The sequence below is a fragment of the Varanus komodoensis genome, unplaced genomic scaffold, assembly GCF_004798865.1.
Source record: "Varanus komodoensis strain SLA01 unplaced genomic scaffold, ASM479886v1 scaffold6_2, whole genome shotgun sequence".
NCBI lineage: Eukaryota > Metazoa > Chordata > Lepidosauria > Squamata > Varanidae > Varanus > Varanus komodoensis.
Window position 1 is genome coordinate 14,971,295 of NW_025336346.1, and position 25,905 is coordinate 14,997,199.

At 41.2% G+C, this 25,905-nt stretch overlaps 1 protein-coding gene across 1 annotated transcript in view; it reads left to right on the top strand.

Moving 5' to 3' along the window:
• CACNA2D3 (calcium voltage-gated channel auxiliary subunit alpha2delta 3) overlaps positions 1-25,905 on the top strand; it is a 648,113-nt gene that overhangs the window by 441,543 nt on the left and 180,665 nt on the right. Inside the window, exon 13 of the mRNA XM_044451514.1 lies at positions 1,998-2,131. Coding sequence (XP_044307449.1) covers positions 1,998-2,131 — 134 coding nt within the window. The remainder of the gene's footprint in view (positions 1-1,997; positions 2,132-25,905) is intronic.

A 25,905-nucleotide genomic window follows, 5' to 3' on the forward strand; every position in this document is an offset into this window, starting at 1 on the left:
GGGGAACTGTATTGCAAGACTTGCAGAAATACTGATGGAGAACCGCATTCCAGATAGTGTATTGATCCAGAAAGTATGAATCAAGTAGGTTTGCATTAAAATGTGAACTTTATAAATTTCTCCCCCAGCACTCCTGCTGCCTTATCAAAATCAGATGAAAAGGAGGAAAAGACCTGGGTGCCGTCTGCATGCATCTTACACAAAGACTCACTTGGAACACTGTGAGGGTGGGGGGAAGTTTAAGGAATAGCTTGAAGAAGTAAGAGAAAGAGGAAAGATTAAGTACTCTTCCATTTAACCAATTCTAAATTCCAAACCAGCTTACCAAAGCTACTTTTCCCTAGAAAAAGTAGTGTTTGGGCCTTTTGATACATTCCTCTGTCTTTGCTTGCAATATACAGTGAGCCTTCAAGTGACACTAAGATGCCACAATAGTGTTCTGAAGTGCTGTGCTCGATCGTTTCTTGGAAGAGCAAAGTGCAACCACTGCATTCCATGGGAGTAAATATAGACTGAAGGAACTGGTGCAGTGCCTGAATATGCTCTAAAGATGTAGAAACCGGAGGTGACTTCTTATTTTTATGATTTTTGTGCATTTTGCCACCCTAATTTCATAGCGAATCATTTATAATCGGAAGCACTTTCAGTCTTCCCCAGTTTGGCACTCCCAGTAGTGTGTGATAGCAACCGCCATGGCTCTCAGCGGGAATAGCTAAGGACAGTGCTGGCTGTGAATTCTGGGAGTTGCAATCCCACACATCTGGAGGTTGGCAAAAGCTGCGCAGTCTGTTCTCGCTGTGTAGGGCAGTACTTCCTTGTCTGCGTTACGGCATGAGACACTGGCTAGTGAGGCAGCAGCAATATCCAGACTCGGTTCTGAATGTGTGTGGCAGGGGGATCATACCAACTCATGCCCATCACCCTAGGACATATTTGGCATAATGTCTGAAATGGTCTGTGCACATGAAAATTGTACATACCATCAGAAAAGTTGCCTTTCCCTTTGTCTCCAGTGTATATGCTTGTAGCCCTTGAGGTTCATGGTGCGGCCAGCAATCTTACTCATCTTATGACAGTTCAGAGTAACATGTGAAGAGCGATTGTGTGTGTTAGTGCGTACAAACACGTACTGCAAGCACACATGCATTTCTGTGTACATGCACACTGCAGATACAGCTCTCTTTGCAGTGTGAGCTCACGCATCTCATATCCTGGCTAGTGATTTCATTTGAAGCATGTCCAGGTGACTGGTTAGTGATTTTGAGAAGTACAGCAATGCATAATTTTAGCAAATGATCAGCAGACTGCCACCAAGAAGCATTCAGCCCAATGGCACAGTCCACAGTATACTCTCATTTATTATAGTTTCCTTGAAAATTCCCTAATGCCGCAGCAGATGTGGCTCTTCCTAGGGATAACTATTGACAACGCCAGATGCGGCATCAAGCTGCTGTAATGGGAGCTGATAGAAAGAAGAGGTTATGGTGTTGGAATTCTCGGACAGGTTTAGAACAAAGAGAGCTAGTATCTGATTGAGCTAGAAATTTCACTGTGCCAGCCTTATATTTATGATGCTAGGCTTTTGGATAGGTGGTAGAGAGTCAAGTCAGCCTCACCGTTTTTAGAGCATTTACCTTTAAGAACAAACTCCCTCTACTTTTACTTTATCCTGAAGCTGAAAAATTGACTTGGAACCAACAAAAATTAGGGCAGGCTGTGCAGTGGTGTATAGCACTCTGAGGAATGGAACCTTTCAGGATTGACATATCATTTCACAGACTTGTGCTTCCACAAATTAATGCTTGACAGGGCCTCTTCAGCCCCCCCCCCCATTTCCATTTTTTCCTCCCTTCCCTTTCCTGGTAGCACAAACGAGAGACAAGATGGATGTAATTATTATGCGTATTCCACGCTCACTTTTGCCTGCATGGCTTCTTGTTCATGCCTCTCTCTTTCTCTTTCTCTCTCCCTCTCTTTCTCCTTTAAAATGTCTGTAGGCTTTTTCACTCAGATCTCTACTCTAGCTGATGTGCAGGAAAATGTTATGGAATACCTCCATGTGCTTAGTCGACCCAAAGTGATTGATCAAGAACATGACGTGGTATGGACTGAAGCCTACGTTGACAGCACTGTAAGTCTGCAAGAGGCAACTTTTAACACATCCTGTTTATTTGCAGAATGCCAAAAGGAGGTGAAATCAGGTTGCATTTAGCATGACCTAGAATGCCCTGAGCTTTGGCTTTCTTGAATGTGGATTGTGTGTGTGCTGCGAAGAGGAAGTCCAGTTTACAATGAACTAATTTCAGCTGCAGCAGTTAATGGAGAGAATGTCAGGCTTCCAGTTGGTAAAGCTGCTATGCTGCTCATCGAACTCATAGACTATAAAGGTCCAGAGTAAGCATAAATCAGCTGCAGCAAGTCATAATGGTGGTTGGTGCCAGAAGGCCAAATGACTAGATTTTCATTGGGCTGCTGCTAATAACTGACAAGGAGACTAAGTGTCCACAAATGGCTGCTAATCAACATATATTACCGACATGCAGCTAACTTATTCTGCATGGTATTTTTATGAATGTGGCAGCTGTCAAGCCAAATCTGACTGATAGGTGATAGATCTAATCCAAAATTGCTCATTCTAATTCAGGGGTGTGTGAGAAGCACCTCTGGTTAAACTCCTCTTGAAATCAATGCTCCAATGTGAAATCATGTAGAGAGATGGACAGGCCATGAACTGGTTTGAGCAGGATTGTAACAAGGAACCTTGCAAGAATGAGTTGGGTGTTTTTCATATATGAACAATATATTTAAGAATGTATGGTTACACTTTAAAAAGAGAAATGCTTTTCATGGTACAGCTGAGTAGATAGCCTTTCTCCTTTTCAGCTTTGTGAACTCTTAGCCTGACTAGTAGAAAACATTTGAATCTGTTTTGCTCTTTATTGATAATATTCCATTTTTGTTTAGTGCTTGCTTTGTGTTCATTTTGTTTTTATGGTAAACAGTAGATTGTCTTGATCCTCTGTAGAGGTTATTTGCATTTTAATAGTAATAATGATAATATTTTAAAACTGGGGATCATGATGCCAGAAGCAGTCTGTGGAAACAAAGCTATAGCAAAAATACTTCATATACATCATTTCTCATATTCATTCTGATTGCTGGTGCAGAATTCTGTTTAATCTTTACTGCTGTTAACTTCTACCCAAACTAAGCAAAGCTGAGAGATTTCATTAGGTGAACTTAATATCTCTTCAAAGGAATGTTAAAAAAACAAAACAAGAAAACCCCGAAAATTAAACCTATGCCAGATTCAAGAGCCCTCCTTTTGTTAGGAGAAACTTATATTCCTAGAACACTGTATCAAATCCACTTTTACTACTGTGACCAATGAGCTGTATGACTAAACTATCTTATCATGGCACTCTGCAGATTTTAATACGGTTCTTGGTTTCACTGTGGGCTGAATTGTGGGATTCAAGTCTGGTGTGGTATCTTCCCAGTGCAGATCCCTAGTTCATCCTTGGTTCTTTCACCTCCTAGTGAAACAAAAGGCCAGGAAGGAATCCTGCCCGAGACCCTGAAGAATTGCTGCCAGTAGATGATATTGGCTTAAACAGAGAAATAGTTGGTCAGCTATCAGTTGGTCATACAAGGTCAGCTGCCTAATAGTGATGCTAGTGAAGTTCTTCAGAGCCTGGCTTGGAACCAAACTCAAGAGGTTCCTGAAATCCCGTCTTCAAAACAGCAGTGCGCTTTGCAGCCCTCCTCCATTCTCCTCTGCTTCGGTCAAAATGTCAGCAAGAGAAGGCTTCCTGAATTGCCTCCCTGCTCCTCACCAGCCTTGCATTTGGACCACCTTGCATCCGAAAATTCATTCTGCCACTCCCAGTGAGCGAAACACTCTCCCAAACACACTGTAGAATATGGATCATGATGGTAGTGAGTGGAAAGAGGGAGGTGGGTCTTTGTCTGTGCTTTCCCCTTCTTTGACTGTCACTCTGAGCAAGAGAAATTGGTGATGAGGAAAGAGGGGAAACTCTGTCTTGGCTACTGTATATTCACTGTTGCTACCGGTGCATGTTCCCATGCTGGAAAGTAAAAGGAACAATGGGGAGGATTCTTTTGGGGGCTGGCAGGGAGATGGCACTCTTTATTTTCTAAGATGCTTGGACTGGCTCAGGAAATGAACACATTTGTTCTGATTTTGTGGGGAAGGCGATAGGATCATTTCTGAGTGACTGTCAATCCAAGGAGAGCTAGGATGTTCATATGGAATATCTTGCCACTGTCTTTGAAAATAAATATTGCTTTGTTTAATTTTACATCTGATTTGCCGAGAGGACTGCATCCATTTTTGTAACACTGCCTTTCTGCTGTGTTTATATATCCAAGAAACTTCAGCATTACTTTTAGAGTTTGGTTATTTAAAATGCTCTGAGCTGGAAAGGATTTGGCTTGTCCATAGGTTCAGCTAATTTTTACCTGCTGTGTTTCCTGGGAATAAAAAGAATTTCTCATGGTAGGAAATGTACATTTTGCCATATTGAGAGATTACACTCTTTTTGGCTGTTTGTGCAACTTTTAAGGGCAGTTCTACCTTTGTTGAAGCTTCTTTTTGTAATGTAAGTCACATCTACAACTGCAGGAACATTTTTCCATTTTTCTTTTGCTACCCCTAAAACTGTTTTCTTCAAGTAGCATTGGAATTATGATGAGCTCACTTATCACCTGCCTTTCACTGCAACATTTGGTGTGACCATCAATAAGTGCTTTACTCCCCCAGGTTTCGTATGAAGCAGGAAGAGAGCTGATTATGTTCCTTTGATTGCATCTCTCATTCTCACTTGATTTAAGGCACTGAGAGTGGCTAGTTGTGTGACAAGATGATTGTGCATCAGCTGTGCCGCATGCCGCCAGTTTATCATGCGCGAGCAGCATAGAAGACCAACTGGGGTATGGTGAATTTAGCATTCAATAACTACCAATTCAAGGCTAGTCAAATATATTTTAACCTCTTTTAGTTCCCACAGTTTTTGTATTTGTTTGTTTGTTCAAACACTGTAATCTGATGCCTTTTAGGTGAACCCTGAAATACATTTGAGGTGCTTTCTTTGCCAAGGACTTAAATTTGCAACTTCTTTTCTGCTGCACTTTGCCTTTTGTGAACAAGAAACTTTAATCCCAGGAGCACATCCAACCAAAAATAAAATAACTACTTTTGCGCTGCATTGATTTCAGTAAAGAAGTTAAGACCATGTTTAAATCTGTTTTGCTCCTCTTTACCCCCCTGCACCTTCTCCTCTACTCACTCGTAGGTTTGATTCTCTCCCACTTCTTATTCTTTCTGATATCTGTTACTCTGCCTCTGGAGCTATACTTCTGTAGTTTGTCAATATCATTTTGCTATTTCTATAACAAATGGACTTATTTTCTTAAATTAAACCAGATTTTTACCCCAGATTCCACATGTGGCTTTTGGAAAGGTAGGGGGAAAGCCTTATGAATTTTGTAGCCTATTGCTGGGAACATGTTATTTTTAATTCAGGGGTCTCTAACCTGTTTGAGTCAGTGGGCACACTTGAAAATTCGAAGTTATCATGGACATTCTCATAAAATGGCTGCAGTGGGAAGGGAGAGTTACTGATAAAATGACAACATTTCAATAAAATGGATGGCATGGTGAGCACTGCCACAAAACATGCATTTCCCATTATGTGAACTGGTGGGACTAAGAGGAACATACATTTCCTAAGTACAAGGTGGAGGAGGAGATGCGGCTTCCAAAACACACCACCTTCCTAGTGAAAAATTATTTCTTATCTCCACAATAGCAGTTTTAGAATGCTTTGGTGCAGAATATTTGCAACAGCTAAGGCAGTTTCAAGGAAAGAGAGAATATAGGGAGCATCAAGTAACAATTCTAGGCAGGGAAGGTATCGCATCCAAATGCCCCATAAACTCTTCAGCTTACTCATAAATGATCTATAATCTAGAAGGGTGAAAAATGGGGTTTCCAACTTGGCAGGTGGCCCTTGGCTTTTGGGTGGTTAAAAATGAAATAAATAGCTATATTATTCTGGATAGTAAAATCCTAATCAGACTTTTAAAAGCTCCACAAGGAACCTTTTGAATTTGATGACTGGGCAACAGAATGGCAAATAGACCCAATCTAAGTAATTACAAAGTGATTCACATTTTGGTCAGGATGTCCTAAATGTACACATGTTAATGAGGTTTAATTGATTATAACTACCCAGGAAAGCAATCACATGAACTCAATAGAAGTCTCATTGAAAAGAACACCTTGAAAGTCATAAAACCTAAGAAAAGGGAGAAAGACAGTCGAAATCTGTAGCTCTCAGCAAGCACGAATGATTCTGAAAATGGGAAGCTTCTGTGTGTCTCTTTTACTCTGATCAGCTGCCCCCCCCCCTTTTGATCTCAGTCATCCAGCCCCAGCTGGGCAGAGCACTTTTCTTGGAGATTTGATCCAGCTTTAGGAGAAATCCTTCCCCTGCACACCACGGTAACCATTGCCATCATAGATTTCAATGAGCTCTAGCTTGCATTCAGTTGGGCTTCAGGCATTTCTTCTATTGTCCCTGCATTCTTGTTGCAGAACTACAACTACTTCATATACTAGCTTTGTTTAGTTCATGTTCCTGGAGCGAATGGCTCACTGAGTTTGTTCTCATGGATGAACTACATCATCCAGAAGGCCTAGATTCTTTTAAAAAAGATTAAACAGGTTTTATAAACCTAACAGCACAATCCTGTACATGTTTATTCAGAAATAACTCCTGAATTAAATGGGGCTTAATCACAGGTAAGTGTCCATAGCATTGCAGCCTAAGTTAATTCACCTTTCTTTAAAAAGACATAGGAAGCAGTACTGTCTAACAGCTTTTATGAAGACACTGTAGTCAATTTGTGCCATCTTTCCGTCTGATGCTATTCCTGAAGATGGCATTGTGTTAATAATGCTATTATCATAAATGGATGTAATTAGCATTTTTAGCACAGTCAGGGTGCCCAGGGTCTCTTATTTTCAGTGTATGTATTATAGATTGCTGCTCTGGAAAACTATTACAATATTTCCCAATTAGTTTCAAATGATCTTGCATGAATACAGCAAGTAAATATTAGTAGTTACTCTGAATGCAAATTCCATTAAATAATATTTATAAACAGGAGACAGAAGAAAATGCTTGTGTGAGACATTTATGCAGTTAATAATGAAATTTGTTTTGTGCAAATTCTACAACCATCTCACATAATCAAAATAAATTTAAACCCTGTACTCGCTGGAATCATTTACTGTTGAGTGTCCTTTTCAGAAAGAGATTTTTTGTGTGAATGTCTTTCTGCTTTTCCCTGGCATTTTCTTTCGGAGCAGTGAGTTCACTCTCAGAAGCTAGATGATTTTCTATGTGCAGGAGCCCTGTGGAGTTGATGTACTGTATCCTACAGAGTTTTTATACCGTTAAAGAGAACCACTGGAACAGAGTGCCCATTCCTTCCTCCATCCCTCTGCTTGCCCTGGATCTGCTCTGAGGAATCCTCTACAGATGATTCAGGGCACACGGTGTGGGAGAATGCAGTGTAGGGGAGAGGACAAGAAAGTTCTGTTGCGTGAAGGACTGGATCCCACCCTATTATTTCCTGTTGAAGGCAGTAATGTCTGACTTGGCATATCCATGTTTATAGGCATTACAGCACAAAGTGGTTGCATGACCACAGAGGCACACTTAATATTCAATAGAAACTACATCAAAGTTCTGAAACTGATCGAAGAGTCATTTGATGTGGTATTAACCAACATTATCTAAGTAAGAAGTTGGTGAAAAGCTTACAAAGTAATATTGTACCCTAATGTTGTGGTTTTTGGATTTCAGAGTGTGTATTGTTTCCAGAGGGCTGTAACACTCCCAGGCATACTCCACACCCACAACAGTGAGAATGCTCACCTCTGTTAATGCTCGTATATTGCCATTGTTTCTCTGATCTGCTGCTTCTTAAGGTGCCATTTTTACTATTACGGCCCTCTAGATACCTTTCTAGACATTGCCATAGCCAATCAGGGATCATTCATCATTTGTGAAATCACATTATATACTTAGTCTGATTTTGCTACTTGTGGAATTAATCTTATTTTGCAATATGCTAACTTTTACAGAGGGCAAATAAAGCAGCCTTTAGGAAGCATGACAGAGGTCAGTCTACAGTTCTGCTTAAAACTTTTCCAGCTTTTCCAAGATGAGGAACTTGCTGATTTCTGAAAGATTTAATGACAGTGTGCCTTTCAACCTTATCTTTCCCTATAATAGCCCGTACATGTGGTCCTGGTGGCAATTGTTGGAATTTAGATACACTATTGCTTCTTCATGATTTCTGTGTTTCACACACACACATGGGTGCTGGCCAGAATATTATAGAGCTGAAGAGCATTTTGTCTGGAGCTCCAGCCCCACTCATCATTCATACCTGCAGGTATAGGTCCCAGCTTCCCCCAGGTCTTCTTTGGCTTCGAAAGCAAATGCAGACCTCCATGTTCTTTTCTGTCACTAAAATATTTGAGCGACATTAGATATTACCATGCACAGATTCCATCTTATATTTTGTTCCTCTGTCATTAATCGTATGTTACAAAATTATTCCTCAAAGTTTTTTCTTCCCATGCAGTTTCCATTGTTTTAATTTTCTGCACCTGCATAATTTAATTCCATTATTTTTTCTCTCTCCTTCAGCAGATATTGCAAACAGATCACTGTATATAATAGAAACCTTAATCATATTATTCAGTAAGTCTACCAATCAAATTCTATTAATACTTTCTTACTAGCCCGTGAACGGTTTTGTAATTTTTTCCCCATCAGAAACAATACCATTGCAGCATAAGGTGATATATTTTTATTCTATTATAGCATTCTCATGCTGATTACTCATTAGGAATTTGCAATCGTCCATAGATGTCAGCTGCAACCTATCTCATATCAACTATAGGCTGATAGTGGAAAAGAATGTAGCACAGTAAGTAAGAGACCAGACTACATATCGGGACTCGTGGCTCTGCCCTGAACGAGCCAGAGGCCTTAGGCAAACCATCCCCCCTCAGGAAAGAGAGAGGGGATCAAAGAATCCCCCGTCTGTAATGTGGGGTTGATAAAGCTGTCACGTCTGACAGAGATGTTCTAAGGATTATAACTAGAAAATGTATGTGAAGCACTTGAAACTGTTGTTGTTGTTATATTGATTGGTTCTCTCTCTGTGTGTCTACGTGTATGGAGATAAAGAGAACAACGGATACCTCTCTTTACATTATATAAAGTACCATTTTCAGTGAGAACTAGTGCCCCAGGATACATAGCTAACAAACCTATATGTGAAGACCTTTTTATTTAAACGTCATTTTAATTGTTAACAATATTTACTTATTTATCTGGCCAGGGCGACTTCTCTTCTTTTCTTTTCTTTTATAACTTCTTTTATATTGTTTATATTTTTTATTTATTTTATATTATTAATTTTAATTTTATATTGTTATTTTTGTATTGTATTGTATTGTGTTATAAGCCTCCCCGAGGCTTCGGCAAGGGGCGGCATAGAAATGTTCTAATAATAATAATAATAATAATAATAATAATTTTTAATACAGAAGCAACTCATAAAGCTGATAAATAAAAGCTTGATGAGAATGTGGAAGCTCCTGTGTGTGGCTTTCTTCATAAGAATGGGAGCTATCTATGCCAGTGGTTTTCAATCTTTTTACAGTTGGGGACCAGCAAAAATAGGAAAATTATTTCAGAAATAAAAAGCATTATATACATAATATAGTATTTTGTGGATTAGTTTTTAAATATAGTACCAAAGATGAACATTTTTGAAAATACCCAGAAACTGAGCAATAAAAATGCTAATAAAAGAATAAAATATTGAAATCAAATGTAATCAAATATGTAATTCAAGTAAGATTACTGCAAAATCTGCTGTTGCTTCTTTTCAAGAACACTTGATTAAAAATTACAATAGCAAAATACAAAATCAATATAAATGCAATACTATGCTCCTAGCAAGTACAAATTCAAATACAATGTCAACAGCAGAGCAATACAAAATCAAACCAAGTTACTTAATACAATAATATTCATAATGTTAAATAATGAAATAGAGTGAACCCCACCCCCTCAAACCCCCATATGCACCAGCACAAACTGGCTGAGAAGGCACTCTTAGCCCAACCCCGCCTCTGCATCTTCCTTCCTGGCAGAAAACACAGCAGAGAAAGGAAAAGGCCCAGTCTTTGGGTCTCTGTCCAGAGGGCAGGCCAGCACAGCGCAGCTCCGGCTGGGGTCCCATTGAGATGCCTTTTCCAAGGAGGAGGCGGGGGATCGGCTGCAAGAGCACAGAGAGCCCCATACTGGTCCCGGTGAGCAAGATGCTGCTGTCCTGTGTGTGCATGGCAGTGGCTCTTTCATGGACCACCAGCAAATGCTTGCAGATGGGTGCTGGTCCATGGACCAGTGGTTGAAAAACACTGGTCTACACTGTTGCTTTACTGCTTGATTTTTTCTAATAGCACCATCCGTGTACACGATATGGATGGTGCTATTAGGAAAAACAGCAAACAGTGTGAATCTAATCTTTAGCCCTATCTGTCATTGTGTTCTTAGATTTAAACAACAACAACAACAACATTTTTCTTGGTGTATCATGACTACCCCCCTCCTTTCCCACTTTTCCTTTTCAGTGATAACTTCAGGCATAGATAACTTTGTAATGCAGGTGAATTTGAATTGTTAAAAGTAACACAAACCATGTGAATGGTGTCTGAATGTGTTGTTCTGTAGTTCTAGAAACCCTGAAACAGTTAGCTCGTGTGTATATATGTGCGCATATTTGCACACTCAAGGGCCGCTCAAGACATTTTCCTGCCCAAGTTTTATCCATCATTTAAGGATAAAATGGGCCCTACACAATGCCTGGTAAAAAGAGGCAACACTTGCAATATGCAGCCTGTGGTGCTGCGCTGGCATCTTCCTCCACACCCAAGAACAGCAAAGTAGTTTATGGGTCCCAGAACAAATATAACTGCATCTTCCAACACTTCAGTGCTGGCTGGTGTCGCCCCTCAGGATCTCCCAGTCTGAGGCAGCTGCCTCCGCTTGCCCACTACTAGAGCCAGCCCTGACCAGCACACAAATGCCGAAAAATGTCTGTTTATTGTTTTGAAGCAGTGGTGGCCAAACATTCTACTTTTCCATCTTTATGCTTTATTGCCAAATTTACAGAAATGAAGTTGTATTAATGACACATCAAAAAGAAGCAATTCTGACGACTGGGAGAACACGACAAATTCTTGAGATGAAAGATAGTTGCATCTATTGACTAAAGAGAACTTAAGCTCTGCGTGCTATTAACAGTCACGTTAATGTGTTTTAATAAGTGATTGCACAGCCAAGATGAGTTATCCTATACCACTAGTTGCTAATAAGAGCAAGTGTAGATATCCCACTAAGGACTAGGATGACTTCCAAATGGATACGACATTTGTTGAGCTGCTCAGCTCAAAGAAAACCCATGTGGAAAAAGCAGTAGAATACATGGCAACATGGACAAACTAATGGAAAGATGGTCATTTTAATTGTTACAGGAATTGTACAATTTCCGTGTAGACCCCTTTTGGATCAAACACTTAAGGATATCAGAAAAAGTACAAAAAAGCTACAATTTTACACATCCAGATGTTCACCTAGCATCTCTGGCTCTGTAGACAAACTCCTTTGTATTTGATAAATTGCATGTTTGCTTGTCTTAGTGTTAGACTTGGAACTTTAGCTATAAGGGTAATTTTCAATGATTATATTAGCATTATGTCCTGGAATTAATTGCTGGTTGTCAAGACGGCTGGTTGTGGTGGGAAGGAGGGGAGTATAACTCAAAGACAACATTTCTTTTAATTAGATAAATTTTAATATGGAAGCATCCTGATACACCACTGTAAAACAAACCAAAAGAAGAAAGAAAAGAAAAACTAAGAGCAGGATAATAAAGATGTTCATACCATCAAAACAAACAGATCACATACACACCCTGCACATACCCATAAAGAAGACAATCAAAAAATGTATCTGGGCACGTGGAATTGTGGAATGCCATCTGCATTAAATGGCACTGAGAAAACTGATTATGTTGGACCTCTATTTCGTAGCAGATGGGTTCATTAAATTTAATAGCCTCTAGAGCTTTTAGAAACAGTGCTAAAAACATGTGGAACATGCTGTGACACTTCACTTCTAGCCCCAGAGTCATTATAATTCTGGCGCAGACTATAAATATTACAGTACTTTATTTCTATTGAAACAAATGGCTCCTCTAATTATTTTTTCATGTACAGTAATCCTCTCCTTATTTTTTCAAGTTTTCTGCAGCACATTCCATATTCCTCGAAGAATGCTTTTACCGTATTTTAGATGTTACTGTCTCCATGTTAGGTTCAGTTCTAATTTGTCATTTAGCTTGCATGGTAACATCTAAAAGAAAAAAGCAGCCATGTTGCTTTGTTGAAAAAAAGCTACCATTTGCAGCAACATTACAAATGTTGGCTACTTTACCACCTATGGTTGAAAGGAAGTCAGCAAATATGCTAAGCTCTCATATCTGGAATACCAGATCTGAAACAACCAGGAATGGTACCATTGAAGCAGCGTTGTTTCTTCCCTGGCATTGAGGAGGGCAGCTTTGAGGCTTTCATGATACCTAAACATCATTTAGGTACCTTTTTATTTAAACATCATTTTAATTGTTAATACTGTTTGCTTATTTTATCTGGCCAGGGCGACTTATTTTTTATATTGTTAATTTGTTTTATATTTTTAATGTATTATATTTTAATTTATGTTGTGAGCCGCCCCGAGGCTTTGGTGAATGGGGCGGCATAGAAATGTTTTAAATAAATAAATAAAGAGAACCCAATTTTCACTTTGGCTGGGATATTCTTAAAAAGTTAATGCATAGTGGATTAGTCCAGTGCTGTACCCTATCTGCACTGCAGTGTACTTCCTAAACATCAACCTGAACTGCAGAATATTAGGAAAAATAGATTTCAGATGAACACATCTTAAAATGTAGGAAACTATCCTTAACCAAGGCATCCTAGCTGAGCACTTGCAACTCTGACATTTGAAAAACATTTCCATATTTTATTTTCCATTCATCACCTACCTGTAGGCCTGGTTTACTTTCCCTACTCCTCTTGTATCTGCTGTACTTTCTTGAGAAATTTTGACACCTGGTCATCTCTGGTCACCACCTCCCAAATTCCCGCCATCAATTTCCCTTTCCTTCTCAGGCTACCAAACCTTATGCAAATGTGAAGGATGTTGCTGCTATTCTTGTGTGATTAACACATTCTTTTAAAATGTATTTTGGCAACTCTACTATGGCTTAGTTTCATTATATCTAAGCCCTGGCATGAGCAGATATTTCAAAAACAGTCTTTGATTTAAAAAAGAGCTAAAGAACTCCAGAACATTTTCTTCTGTTACTGGTGGTGTTGAATGATCTAATGGCATCAGTCCCTTAAAGCACTGACAAAAATTATAGACTCCTGGATTATTCCAGGTAATAAACCTTTTGTATATTCTGACTGCCCTCTAACCTAGGTACTTTAATCCTGAATTATTGGTTAGCTGCCTCTAAGGCAGTCTGCACTTTTATTTATTATTAAATCCACTTATTTATTTATATAAATAACTCGTCGTGCCAGATAGAAAAAAAAGGAACAAGAATAAAATTCAGTTAAAAAACACAATGAAAACATAAAAACAGACTAAAAACAAAAAGCTCCTGTGCAAAGTACATCTTTTAAAAAATACTAACAAAACCCAACCAATCAAAACCAATTCAGCAGCAGCCCAGCTGAGATGCCACAGGCCAGCCTGTATGAAAAAGCCTTTTCTGTCTGTGGAAGGACAGTGGAGTAACAGAACCTGGGAGTGGCCCTGCGGAAGCCCTTCCCATGTTCCCCACCACATGCCTCTGATAGTGGTGAGAGCAAGGGGAGGCTCTCCCTGAAGATGTGCAAGTCTGCACAGCCTCTTTCGGGAAGAAGCCCTTTCAAACAGCCTTGCTGTGAGCAAGTCTCTCCTCCCCTTCCTCCAGCAGACACAGATGACACCCTAGAACATGGGTCCTCAAACTACGGCCCGCGGGACGGATCCGGCCTGCCATGGCCATCCATCCAGCCCATGCCGCCGCTGGTCGCCGTCTACGCGCACGCTTGCTGTGCGGGCGGGGACGCAGTGGCTTGCTCACTCAGAGGTGGTCTCTGAGAGAGCAAGCCACCACCGCCGCCTGCCTCCCATATGCGCGTGCTCGCCACTGCCTCACAGCACGGGTGGGGAGGTTGTGGCTTGCTCGCTCGGAGATGGGAGATCTTCGAGTGAGCGAGTCCCCGTTGCACGCGCCCAATGCCGCCTCGCGCATACCCGACCTCACCAGCCCATGCCCCCAGCTAACCCCATCTCACTGGCCCGCAACGGTCACCGCAGCCTTTCAACTGGCCCCCTATTGAAAAAGTTTGAGGACCGCTGCCCTAGAAGCACCAGTCCTTTTCTTAAAGGTTAGCAAGTTACAGATAAGTATAAATCTAAGCAATGTTCTCTTTGGCATGTGGGAACAGCAGCTGCTCATGTGAAGAGCTGAATCCAAATGGAAGCTTCCCTTCTTTTCAGGCTCGCATCTGCTTCTAGAGGTCCAGATGTCAGGAGCACTGGACACTTCTTATCCGGTCCACTCCCTTTGCCCAACGTCTTCTGACTGGGTCAAGGAATTTCTTCTCAGTTTCCTCCCCATCCCCTAGTTCTGGAATGCCTCCCCACTTTTCTGAGGCAGGCTAATTCTCACACTCTGTCTGAGAATCTTTACTTCCTGACCTTGAAACTCCAAAGCCATCTGCCCAACTCTGCCTCCTGCTTTGAATGGGCCAAATCTATCTGAGCAGACTGGAACGAGTGCAAGCCGGGCCCTCTGTTTGCAAGCCTCATCCTCATCGTATCTTCTTCATTGATGCTCAGATATTTGACCTTTTACCTGATGCACTTCTGCGATGGATTATTATCTTCATAAATCATAGGCAGCAGGCTTGGTGTTCGGTTTTGATTTACCAGAAAATTCCACTAGGACCTCTTGACTACATGTGTCTTCCACACCTGTGTGTTGGAGATACAGTAGGATAGGGAATTTTTCAACTTGTCATTGACATACAGTCCCTTTCTCAGAGAGGACAAAGAAAGCCTTCACATTTCTCTGCCCTGTTTACACTGGAATTTTTCTGTTCATGACCAAACCCGAAAATCAAGAGGCAATGGATCACTGAACAAAGGAAAAATCTGTTCATTGTTTTCCAATTCAAAATATTCCTTTTAAAAACTAAGTGGTACAATGTGGTAGCATTCTGATAGAATGCTTCTTTAGTCATAGATTGTTTTCCTTGTGTTTGATCTTATGCTTTCTGTAAGTCCCAGCAAGACATTTCAGAGTTGTTTTGAGGGTGAAAAGGAGGGACAAAGAGTTACTTCGCGAAGTTAGTGTGTCCTTCTACAAGCCGGTCTATTTCAATTCTCAGCGTAAATAATGTAAATAGGCTTTGTACTGCCCATTTGTAGGCTGCAGCTTTAAGGGTGGGTAGGGAAGTGAGTTAACTGCAGACTTCTTAAAAGATGATATACAGCTGTTGCTCATGATGAAGTTAATGATCAATAACCTGACCATGGAGCCACCATCATTTTTGACACTAGTGACACTAGACAGAATTGCACTTTTCACCAGAGGAAACAATGGGGAAATACAAAAGAAAAGCTATGATTGAGAGAGATGCGGCTTTCCAGAAGAACAGGCAAGGTAGTCTTTTGCAATGCTGAGCCCTCTCTGCCTGTTGCACCTTGAAGTCTAATAAATGCATTGAGTCCCAAACTTTTGTAGGCTAGTCTGTTTTAACAGATGTGTCACCTTGTTGCTCTTGCACAAGGCTGCAAGCCCTGTGCATGCTGGAGATTTGTGTGCTCCCATCGCTGCAGTGAGACTTAAACTTACACAAGATTGGGTTTCATGGTTCTTCGCTAGGTCTGTTTTCTGGCAATGCAGTGCATTGTCACTACTTTCTGTTCCCAGGTGAAAGGCTTTCTTTGCAGTTTCCAGTTCAGTTTCTCACAGTCAACAACAGAGATGGGCAACTTGTGGCCCTCCATGAACAACTCTTGAGAGAACCTACAATTTTTGCTTAGCCTTTGCATAACCTCTGACACGACAATGCCCAGTTGAATGCTGATAATGCAAAGTATGCTTTGGAATGCAGCCTCCCTGATTTTCTTTCTCATTTTGGCTGCACTAGGGAATATATACGCATCGGATTTTAAACTATAAAATAATAGCCACCTATATTTCCACATTTTTAATTTGGTCCTTCTTTTAATTCAGTCTTATAAAAGGAACTCCAGCTGAACAAGACAAATAGGCGTTATTTCAATTAGACATCACAACAAGGCACAAACCTTACTTCAGAGAAACATCACCAGTGGCAGTTCCTCCCTGAAGTATGTGAAGCATACTTCTCAGTTTTACACTTTGGGGACATACTGGCTAGAGTTCGAAGTGTTTCTGCAGGAGAAGGGCACTTCGTTCTGTATGTGTGCTGGTAATGCCAGCTTCCATTCCTTCCCCATTCTTGCTGTTTTCCAGGAAGCTGCATGCAGGGCCTTTCAGAGAAGGACTGACTAGGCCCCCATGCTGCTACCCACAGTGGAATCGCATCTCATGCAGGTCCAGACTGGTTTCCCCAGGATGGCTAGTTTGTGGGCAACTAGCCATCCCTACAACCATGGACTGTTGTAAGCCTTGTTCCCATAATGGGCTGTTGGGAACCCAACCCCATTTATTTTTTTTTATTTTTTTGGCACTTTTGTATAACCATCTCTTAGCCACATAGCTCTCTAGACAGTTCACATAATAAAAGCCCCATTGTGAGTATTGGAAATAGCCTGCAGAATCCTTTGACAATAAGAGGCCCTACAAAAGTTTTGCCAAGAGGCTCCCGGGCAAGTGCACTGCCCACTTCCTTAAAAGGACTCTGATGGCATTTGGGGACAGCTTGCCCTTCTTTCAGCCACAATTGTGAGCTGCTTTTGGCTCAGCTTTTCTTTCCCTTTAAACATTTCAAAGCCAGCTTTAAGCCTGTTTTGAGATTTCATTGAGAGAACTGACATCAACACTTTGGGGAGAGTCATAGGAAGGGAGGGAATGTGTATAGAAACATTTATTCTGCTCTCCATCAATATTTGTGGATTTTTGTATCCGTCGTTCCTGTAAAAAAATAATTATACACTGGGAAATTCTAGTTGCATTCTTTTCAGAAAGGAAACTGGGAGGGATCAGACTCACCACCTCTTTCTGAATAGCCAGTGAGTCACCCATGGCATCTCTGGTTTTCTCTGACACAGCCAGGCTCCCAGGCAAGGCCCCAGGAACTGTGGATGGCATCCCCTTGCTCCAGTGATGTCACCAGCCTTGCCTGTCTTTCAGTTGCCTCCATTAACGAAATGAAGTGGAGCCCCAGTGAAAGGGAGTGAGGGAGAAAGGGAGAGAAGATAAGGAAAGCAGGGGAGGAAGGAGTAGGGGTGGCTGAGGCCAGAGAGAAGCACCAAAGTGAAAGGACAACCACGAAGGAAGGCAGGCATGGACCGAGAGGAAGGAAAGACAGGGAAGCCAACGGGGGAAGAACTTGGGAAGGACCAGGAAAAGGAATCCTTCCTGGCAAGGTGAGGGCAACACTGGACTGGGGCAACACTGGGGCACAGGACAGTGTTTGGGAATGGCTTTCCACCCTCTCTTTGGTAACCCTGACCTGGCCAGACTGACTAGCAACACAGTCATTCTGCTCCAGGAGCAGGAGGGCACGGAGGCTTGGACAGAATTGCATAGCAGAGAAAAAGCAACAAGGAGAACTTTCTGGGAAGCAGTTGGCAGCCTTAGGCTTAGCACAGATGCCTTTCTCAGATACTGTTGTGGGCAAAGATGGTTTCCCAAGGAGCAGAAAATCTGTCAAATGTCAGAGCCAATTCTGCCGTTGTTTTTGGAGAGCAAATCCCTTTTGTATTATAGTGTGAATGGATTTCCAATAACTTTGGGTAGTCTTCCTCAATAAAATCTGTCTTAAAACATTCACTGACTGTGGCCTACCAGAGCAGAACGATGCATCAAAGGGAGGTGGATGCATTCCTTCTTCAAACCCACTAACAGAAACCAACAACACCCTTTCCCTTTCTCTCCCTGTCCTGCCCCGTTGTGTCTGTGTGCACACCCGTCCACATCTCTTGCTAGACCGGCTTGTATTTCAGAGATATTTCTTTCACTGTCATGTCAGGTGCTCCTGTACATAAGTGAGAAGAGATAGTTCCGTTGTCTTTCACCTTCCCATCAATCTTCATAAATGACTCATTTAAAAATAATTAGGGTTGGCAGTAATTAAAATTATACTATCTGCCTTGCAAGCATCCTTGAAGAACAGCCAATAAGTACTAATAGCATGCGTGCTGGCAAAAGGAAGCCTCAGCTACGGCATGCAATTTACTTTGGGGGAATTATCATTTTTACACACATTGTGCTTGCTGGAAGTTTGCTGTAATGGAGCATTTCATTAAAAGGACTGGAAGGTGACAGTAATTTGTAATATATGACCTCTGCAATTGTGTGTGCATGCCCATGCACACACGTCTCATCATTTTTCTCTCTTCTTCTTGCTACGTTCAGTTGAACTGAAACTTCTTGTATATTCATACTGAGTGCAAAAGCTCCTTTACCATTTAGAAGCAAATGCACAGCGCAGGAGAGGGAAAAAATGTAAACAAATCCAGAAATCTTCTTCCAGATTTATATTCATGAAAGGGAAATTTATTCCATTATCATCATCATCATCAGTAATAGTAGTATACGCTACCTATTCCCAATGCTAGGCTGGAAGGCAGCTTACAGCATTAAAAGATCAAACTATTAATAGGAATATGCAAAAGTTGAAAATGTACGTAAAACAACTACAGTGTTAAGGTTTATAAAATGTCCAAAATTGAAACAGCAGTAAAAGCAACATAGACAAAAGAGGTAGCCCAATACAATCTCAAAGTTCCAGGCTATTCCCAAAGAGCTGCTGCAATGAAAGTGTTTGCCTGCCTTTGAAAACATAATAGAGGGGCAACAATCTAGGCCTGTTGAGTTCAAAAGAAGTACCAACATTTTCCTTAAACTTCAGGTGATATACCACCAGATCTTCCCAGTCCTTACCTGCTGAGGATAACCTATCCCTCCTTTTGTTATATTTGAGGAAAACCCATTGAAGACCAAATTTCCAAATGTATGAACAAGTCCTTGTTTGATAATTCTGGATTAATGCATTGACTGGGTTCAGACAATATAAGCATGGGTTGAGCAAGGATTGAAGGTGAGTTGTCATTTCCCTGTGAGTCGTTGTTGAAATGTGTTTGAAATCCTGTTGTCTGCACCCAACCATGCTAACAATGTTTTGCTAACCATGAACAATACGTGAAGTTGGTTGTTGCGTAATTAACCATGCTGGATTGTTTGTGGTTAACAAGCTATAATTTGTAAGTGTAGTTGGGTTCAGACAGCATGTTAACCCACATTTCAACAACTCTCTCAGCTCATGCTCAGCCCTTGGCTATAGATTATCATGCTGTCTGACCCCAGCCATAGAAACATATTTCTTTAAAAGAAAATATCGACATAGCAAGATAAAACAATAAAACACATGAATCAAAGTAAAGGCAAAGGGAATATTTTCCACGAGTTCCATTTTTGTTGTAAAGCATCCTGGGAGCTTTGGTAGTTGTGAATGGTATACAAAAGCAAAAAACAAATAAAATGTATAACATTTCAAAGCAATGCTGCAAACTGAGCTATACACACTTGGATTCAGATATAGGCATATGTAATACAGTCCAAGTGGACTTTTTCTTCTGTCTGTGGTGGCCCCTCCAAAAATACTACATGGAGAGTTGGGCTACCCCATTAATGAAGTGTGCCAGGGATGGGGAACCTTTCATCCACAGGCCTAATCTGGTCCGCAGTATCACTCCACCAAACATGTGGAGGCTTTGATTCCATCCATTCTTCCATGCCTGAGCCCTTGGAGGCTACTGGGGCTTGAGGAGAAGGAAGGGAGACAAATCCTTGGGTGGGTGTGTTTGGGGGGATCCAACTGTGTTCCGAGTTAACAATAGGGGATTCCCTTGTGCGCTGTTCTCCTTCCAGTTGCAAGGTGGAATGGCATGCTGGGGGAGCCCTGCTTTTAGTTCCTGCCACAGTTTAGAGAGTTCCCCTTAGTTCGTGATCCCCACATTCCCCCTCAATGGGGCAAGGCCTCGGGGAGGCAAAGATGCCACAACTGAGGAGCAGAGAGAAGGGTTGTTCCACTGATAAATTTTATTTCAAACAGCGATGAATTATTAGTATTATTACTTACTATTATTAGTAATAATTACTACATTGTATTTATATCCCTTTCCCCTCTTCTGAGGAACCCAGAGCAGCTGATCCTCCCAATAAAAACCCTGTGAAGTGGGTTGGGCTGAGAGTCTGTGACTAGCCCAAAATCACCACATGAGCTTCAAGTGGGGCCTAGAACCCAGGCCCCCAGTCCAAAACTCTCACCACCATGCCCAGCTGGTCTCAGTTGGCAGAGGAGCAGAACATAGAAAACTGTGTGTCTCTAGCACATCCAGTTTGCTTCAGATAGAGCACAAGCAGAACTAGCAGAGTTTCCAAAAGTCACATTCCAAATTCCATCCCAGATTGTGGCCCTCTGAACTACCCGGCCCTAGTAAAAAGCAACGCCAATGAATTTGCTTTCTGTCATTCTTTCAACTTGGATTTTGGACTTTGGGAAGATGTTTACCACAGATTTCACTTTCTGCCCTGGGCTCACATTATTTTGTTTCTGCGGGAACAAGCAGATCCTGAGATGTTCAAAGGGCATCCATAAGGATGTGGGTGCAGGGGAAGGGGAAAACGGCCCCTTCCACTTTTCCCCTTGGAAGTCCTTCACTGGATAAAGTGCCTTCTGTATATGGAGGAAGCCCTTACATCCTTGGCATGCACACTCTGGATTCAGCTTCATGTCTTGCATGGGCCGAACTGTCCTTTCATCAGCAAAATATGAATTAGCTTTAACGTGATTAAAGAATGTTTAAAGAAACTTATTGCAGCAAATGTGACAAGATGTTAGTTGGATAACTGACAGGTGTAGGTGATTTGCTTATGGAAAAATTAGCAATGAACACACAAATCCCTCACACAGATATTAGGAAAATAAGCAGCTGATATATCTCGAAGTGGTCAGGGTGCTTTGAGGTTGATTTTGGCCAGGCAGAAGTATCTGGAAGTGGTAAATCACATAATCCTGACTCTGCTGTTTCCAGAAATTTTATTTCAAAGCTGAAGTCCAGTAGCACTGAATTTGAAGAAACTTGTTTTCACTCAACTAAACATAGATACTTCAGCTTAGATGTTCTAAGACAGGGAGAAGAGGGAGCTCCAGGGAACCAGCTGAAATGACTGGCAACATTTAGGCAGGCAAAAGTGTTTCATTAGGAGAAGCCTCATTAAATGTAATGATGCAGATGCTCTCCGATTCTGAAGCCTCATTTTAACTCTCCGAAATAAAGCTGCTTGGCTCAACCAGCTAATTATTTGAGCTTCATGATATCTTTTTTGTTATCAAAGTAGAATAAAATGCCAGTGTGTCCTTGGTCCATTATTTCAAGATGAACTAAAAGCTATATAGTTGTTGTTGTTTATATCTTAAATTTTCAGTGTTCTGAAACTTTCTGAAATTAAACTGCCTGCGAACCAATTCCATGGAATCTATGTTATTTTTGTTCCCAGTACCCTTGAAGTACCCTCCAAGTTATAGAAATTATACCACTGAATGAGGTTTACAATGGGTGCCATGTACAGAAAACTTACGATGCACTGTTTTCAGAGGGAATAATAGCCTTATGAGGCAATAACCTTCCACTGAAGGAAAATTCTGCACCATTTTATCCAAGGAGGAAATATCATGAATTAACAACTTCTGAAAGAGACATTTGATTTTCATATCCAGGTTTTCAGATAGGATTGCCCTTCCTAACTGAAATACTGATTTTTATGTGCAGGATATTCTATTAACACTCATGTCCTTCATGGCCTCTACATGTCAACCTATTATTTCTTGCTGTCTCCCAGCTTAGTGGTAGATCATGGAATCACAGATTTTGAATGTCCTTTGAGACAGTCTGTTTCAGCCCTCCCACCCTAGTGCCCACTAGATAGTTTGACCTGTAGGTCCCATCAGCCCCAGCCAGCATGGCCAATGGTTTGGAATTCTAGAAGCTGTAGCCGAACACTTCTGGGGGGCACCAGGTTGGAAGTCTAGCCTCTTGCTCAATGGAGATAGGCAATTCAGGGGGAAAATATATCCATGGCTATATAGTCCCTGCTTAAATCTCTCCAGTGAAGAAGAGCCCACCATATACAAAGGTATTCTGTCCCACTCTGTTATTACTGTCAGGGTAATGTTTAGCTGAAATCTGCTTCCATGCAATTTATACCTGTTGGTCCTAATATGGCCCTCTGGAGCAATAGAGAACAATGTTGCTGACATTTTCTGAATGATAGCTCTTCAGATATTTGCAGACCACGATCATGTTCTTCTTAATCTTCTCCAGGCTCAGCATGCTTGACTCTCATAGGATGTGTTTTCCAGATTGCTTATACTTGTCACTCTCCACTGGGCAGGCTCCAGTTTGCCAGTATCCTCCTTAAAGTCTGACACCCAGAACTTTAATGCATATAGGAGAAAGCAGGACAGCATGAGCAATCACCAACACATTCTTAGCCACTTCACTGGAAAATATTTAATACAGCTAAACTATGTCCTGTATGTTAATTTAAGAATTGAGTCTCTCTGAGAGAGAGAGAGAGAGAGAGAGAGAGAGAGAGAGAGAGAGAGAGAGAGGGAGAGGGAGAAAGGGGGCGGAAAATCACTAAATGAACAATTAAGTGCAAAAGTTTCTCTGGAATCTGAAATGTGGCAGTAATACTGCTTTAATATAATATTATAGTATAGTATTATGATACTATAATAACTAAATGGTATGTGAGTTACATAGCCTGTCCCAAAATTGTTGGGAATATCAGGCAATTGTACTGACAATTCTATTCAAATCATTTGTTTGGACTTTTTTTATTATTTATTTATTTATTTAGTCACATATATTTATAGGCCACCTATAGTTGCCAAGGCCTTCTTTCAGACTTATCTGTAACATTGGAAGCAAAAATAGACTACAGTGAGGTTAAAAATTGTAAGAAAAAGCCAACGATGAGAAATTTAATTCATGCATTCCTCAATGGTTTTTGGTTAGTCACCATATCATATATAATCACAAGTGAAATATGTGGCTTGTCATGGGGGGGAAGAGATGCTAATGGGAAGTGTAAAGACAAGAAGGCTGCACTCGGCGGGCTCGTTTCCCAATGCGCTGCTTCTGGATAATGGCAGTGAGCAAACATCTATTCTGGGCAACATTGTGAGGCTTCTCTGGAGGTAATTACCTCTACCACAAGCACTATTATCTGTGATTGCTGAAAAGTTTTTTCCAGTTGTTCCTGCACAGGCCTTCTCTCCAGGCATTTCCCTGCCAGCTGACAGGTTTGGGCAAAACCCAGCATGGTGGAGCATAGATTCACCTCTTGGTAACAGATGAAGGTTCTTTCGCCTCCTTCCCTCCCCTCAGCTCCTACAGACCCTGCGGCCCCCAGTGACCCACTCAATCTGGTGTGAAGGGCCCCCAGTTCTCTGCAGCGGACTGTGAGGGTGTGCCAGGGCCTGTGGGGTGGGGTGGGGGAAATCTCCCCACACTCTGCTTATGGAAACCATTCCATTGGCATAGCAGGAGACGATCATACAACCAGGACTGTGCTGCATGATTTTTCTTCCTTCCACAAGCACAACAGCCTTTTGTTCAAATCATTTAAAATGTCTTTTGTCTGTGTAGCAACTTCACGTTTAACAGAACTTTATTTACAGTATCGCAGTTAAGTTTCCCTACACAGTCTAGGCAAACAATTGAAGATGCTGCCCTTTGCTTTCCGCACATCTCATTTTAGAATGAGGCCTCTAACTACTCATCTTACTAGGTTTTCTCTGGCACGTCATCCAAAAACACTTCATAGGTACACTCGAGCATTTGGGCTAATAATCCTTCTTTAGTCAGGAAACGGGAGTCTTGCCTCTGTTTTGACCCTGGGAACTCCTCATTTGATTCTGTCATTTCAGAGTTTAATCCTAGTGGTCCCTGTTTATGTGATCACTGAAGGCAGTGAATAGATTAAGCATTGCCAATAATTTGAAAACAAAAACATTCTTATTTCAACAATGCAAAGTAAAGCACATGCTAGGTGGACTGGAAAATTGGGTATTTATTATAATGCTAATTGCTCATCATTAAATTTTGCAGTGTTTCATTATACCAGAGATTTTCAAATTCAGTGGAGAAAAGTAACTGGAAATAAATTAACTGCTGAACGCTCAATCTTATGCATATTTTGACCAAAAAAAAAAAAAAACCCCTATTATTCTCAGCATACCCCACCCAGCATGGCTGGCTGGAGGGATCCTGAAACTTGCAGGACCTTTTGCTGTCTAAATGCGCATTGGATTGTAGGACATGATCCTGTGGCCTCCCAACACCATCTGGGGTGACAGTAGGATTCTTTGGAGTCCTGTGCTGAGATCCTCTGATCTTACTTACTTACTTACTTACTTACTTACTTATTTATTTATTAAAAACATTTTTATGCCGCCCCATTCGCCAAAGCCTCGGGGCGGCTTACATCACTAAGTTAAAATAATTATAATATAAATTTAAAATATAAATATTAAATTAAAAATACAACAATACAGTATAAAATAAGCTGCCCTGGCCAGATAAAATCCGATAATATTAACAGTTAAAATGCCGCTTGAATATCTTGGTCTTGGTGCTGGGACTCAAACAGCCCAGCCTCTGCCCCTGTTGTGGCTGGTACAGAAGCACTGTGCCGGTCACCTTTCTGCGAGCACCAATGTGTCCTGGGGACAAGGACAAGAATGGAGAAGAAGATTGGGGCCTCCTACAGACACCAGTTCCTATTGCGGCACCAGACTCCTACTTTCTCCATCCCGGGCACTTCATCTCAGTGGCTGAAAGCAGCTGTCTCGATAAAATGTAGGGCACAAGGGATGGCAGCAAAGGAGACTGCACAGAAGTTTCTGAGGATCACACCCTAAGTGATTTAAGGCGTAAGACCAGAGCCAGGCTGACTCACTTGTAGCGCTGCTACAATCCAAGAATCTAAAATTCTCTGGTTCTGAAGAATACATCCATACTGACTCTCTTCTGAGCGGTTTTAATGTATCCCAGGGCTTATAACATTCAGCTATGCCTTCTTTTTTAAAAACACTTACCTTGTAATTTACTTGAACCACAGTGCTAAGTAGGCTTACAGATAAATCCCACTGAACTCAGTAGGACTTCCAAGCAGACACTCCTAACAAGTTGTCTGTAGCCTCTTCTTACATTTTAATAATAATAACCATAACAGTAACAACAAATGGAAGACATAGAAAAGGGTCAGAGTTGCATTCTATCTATTTATTCTGTATACTATCCTTTAGAAGAAGAAAAAGATGATGATGATGATGATGATGATGATGATGATGATGATGATGATATTGTATTTATATCCTGCCTTTTTTCCTCTTGTGAGGACCCACGGCAGCTTTCCTAAGTCCATTTTATCCTTACAACAGCA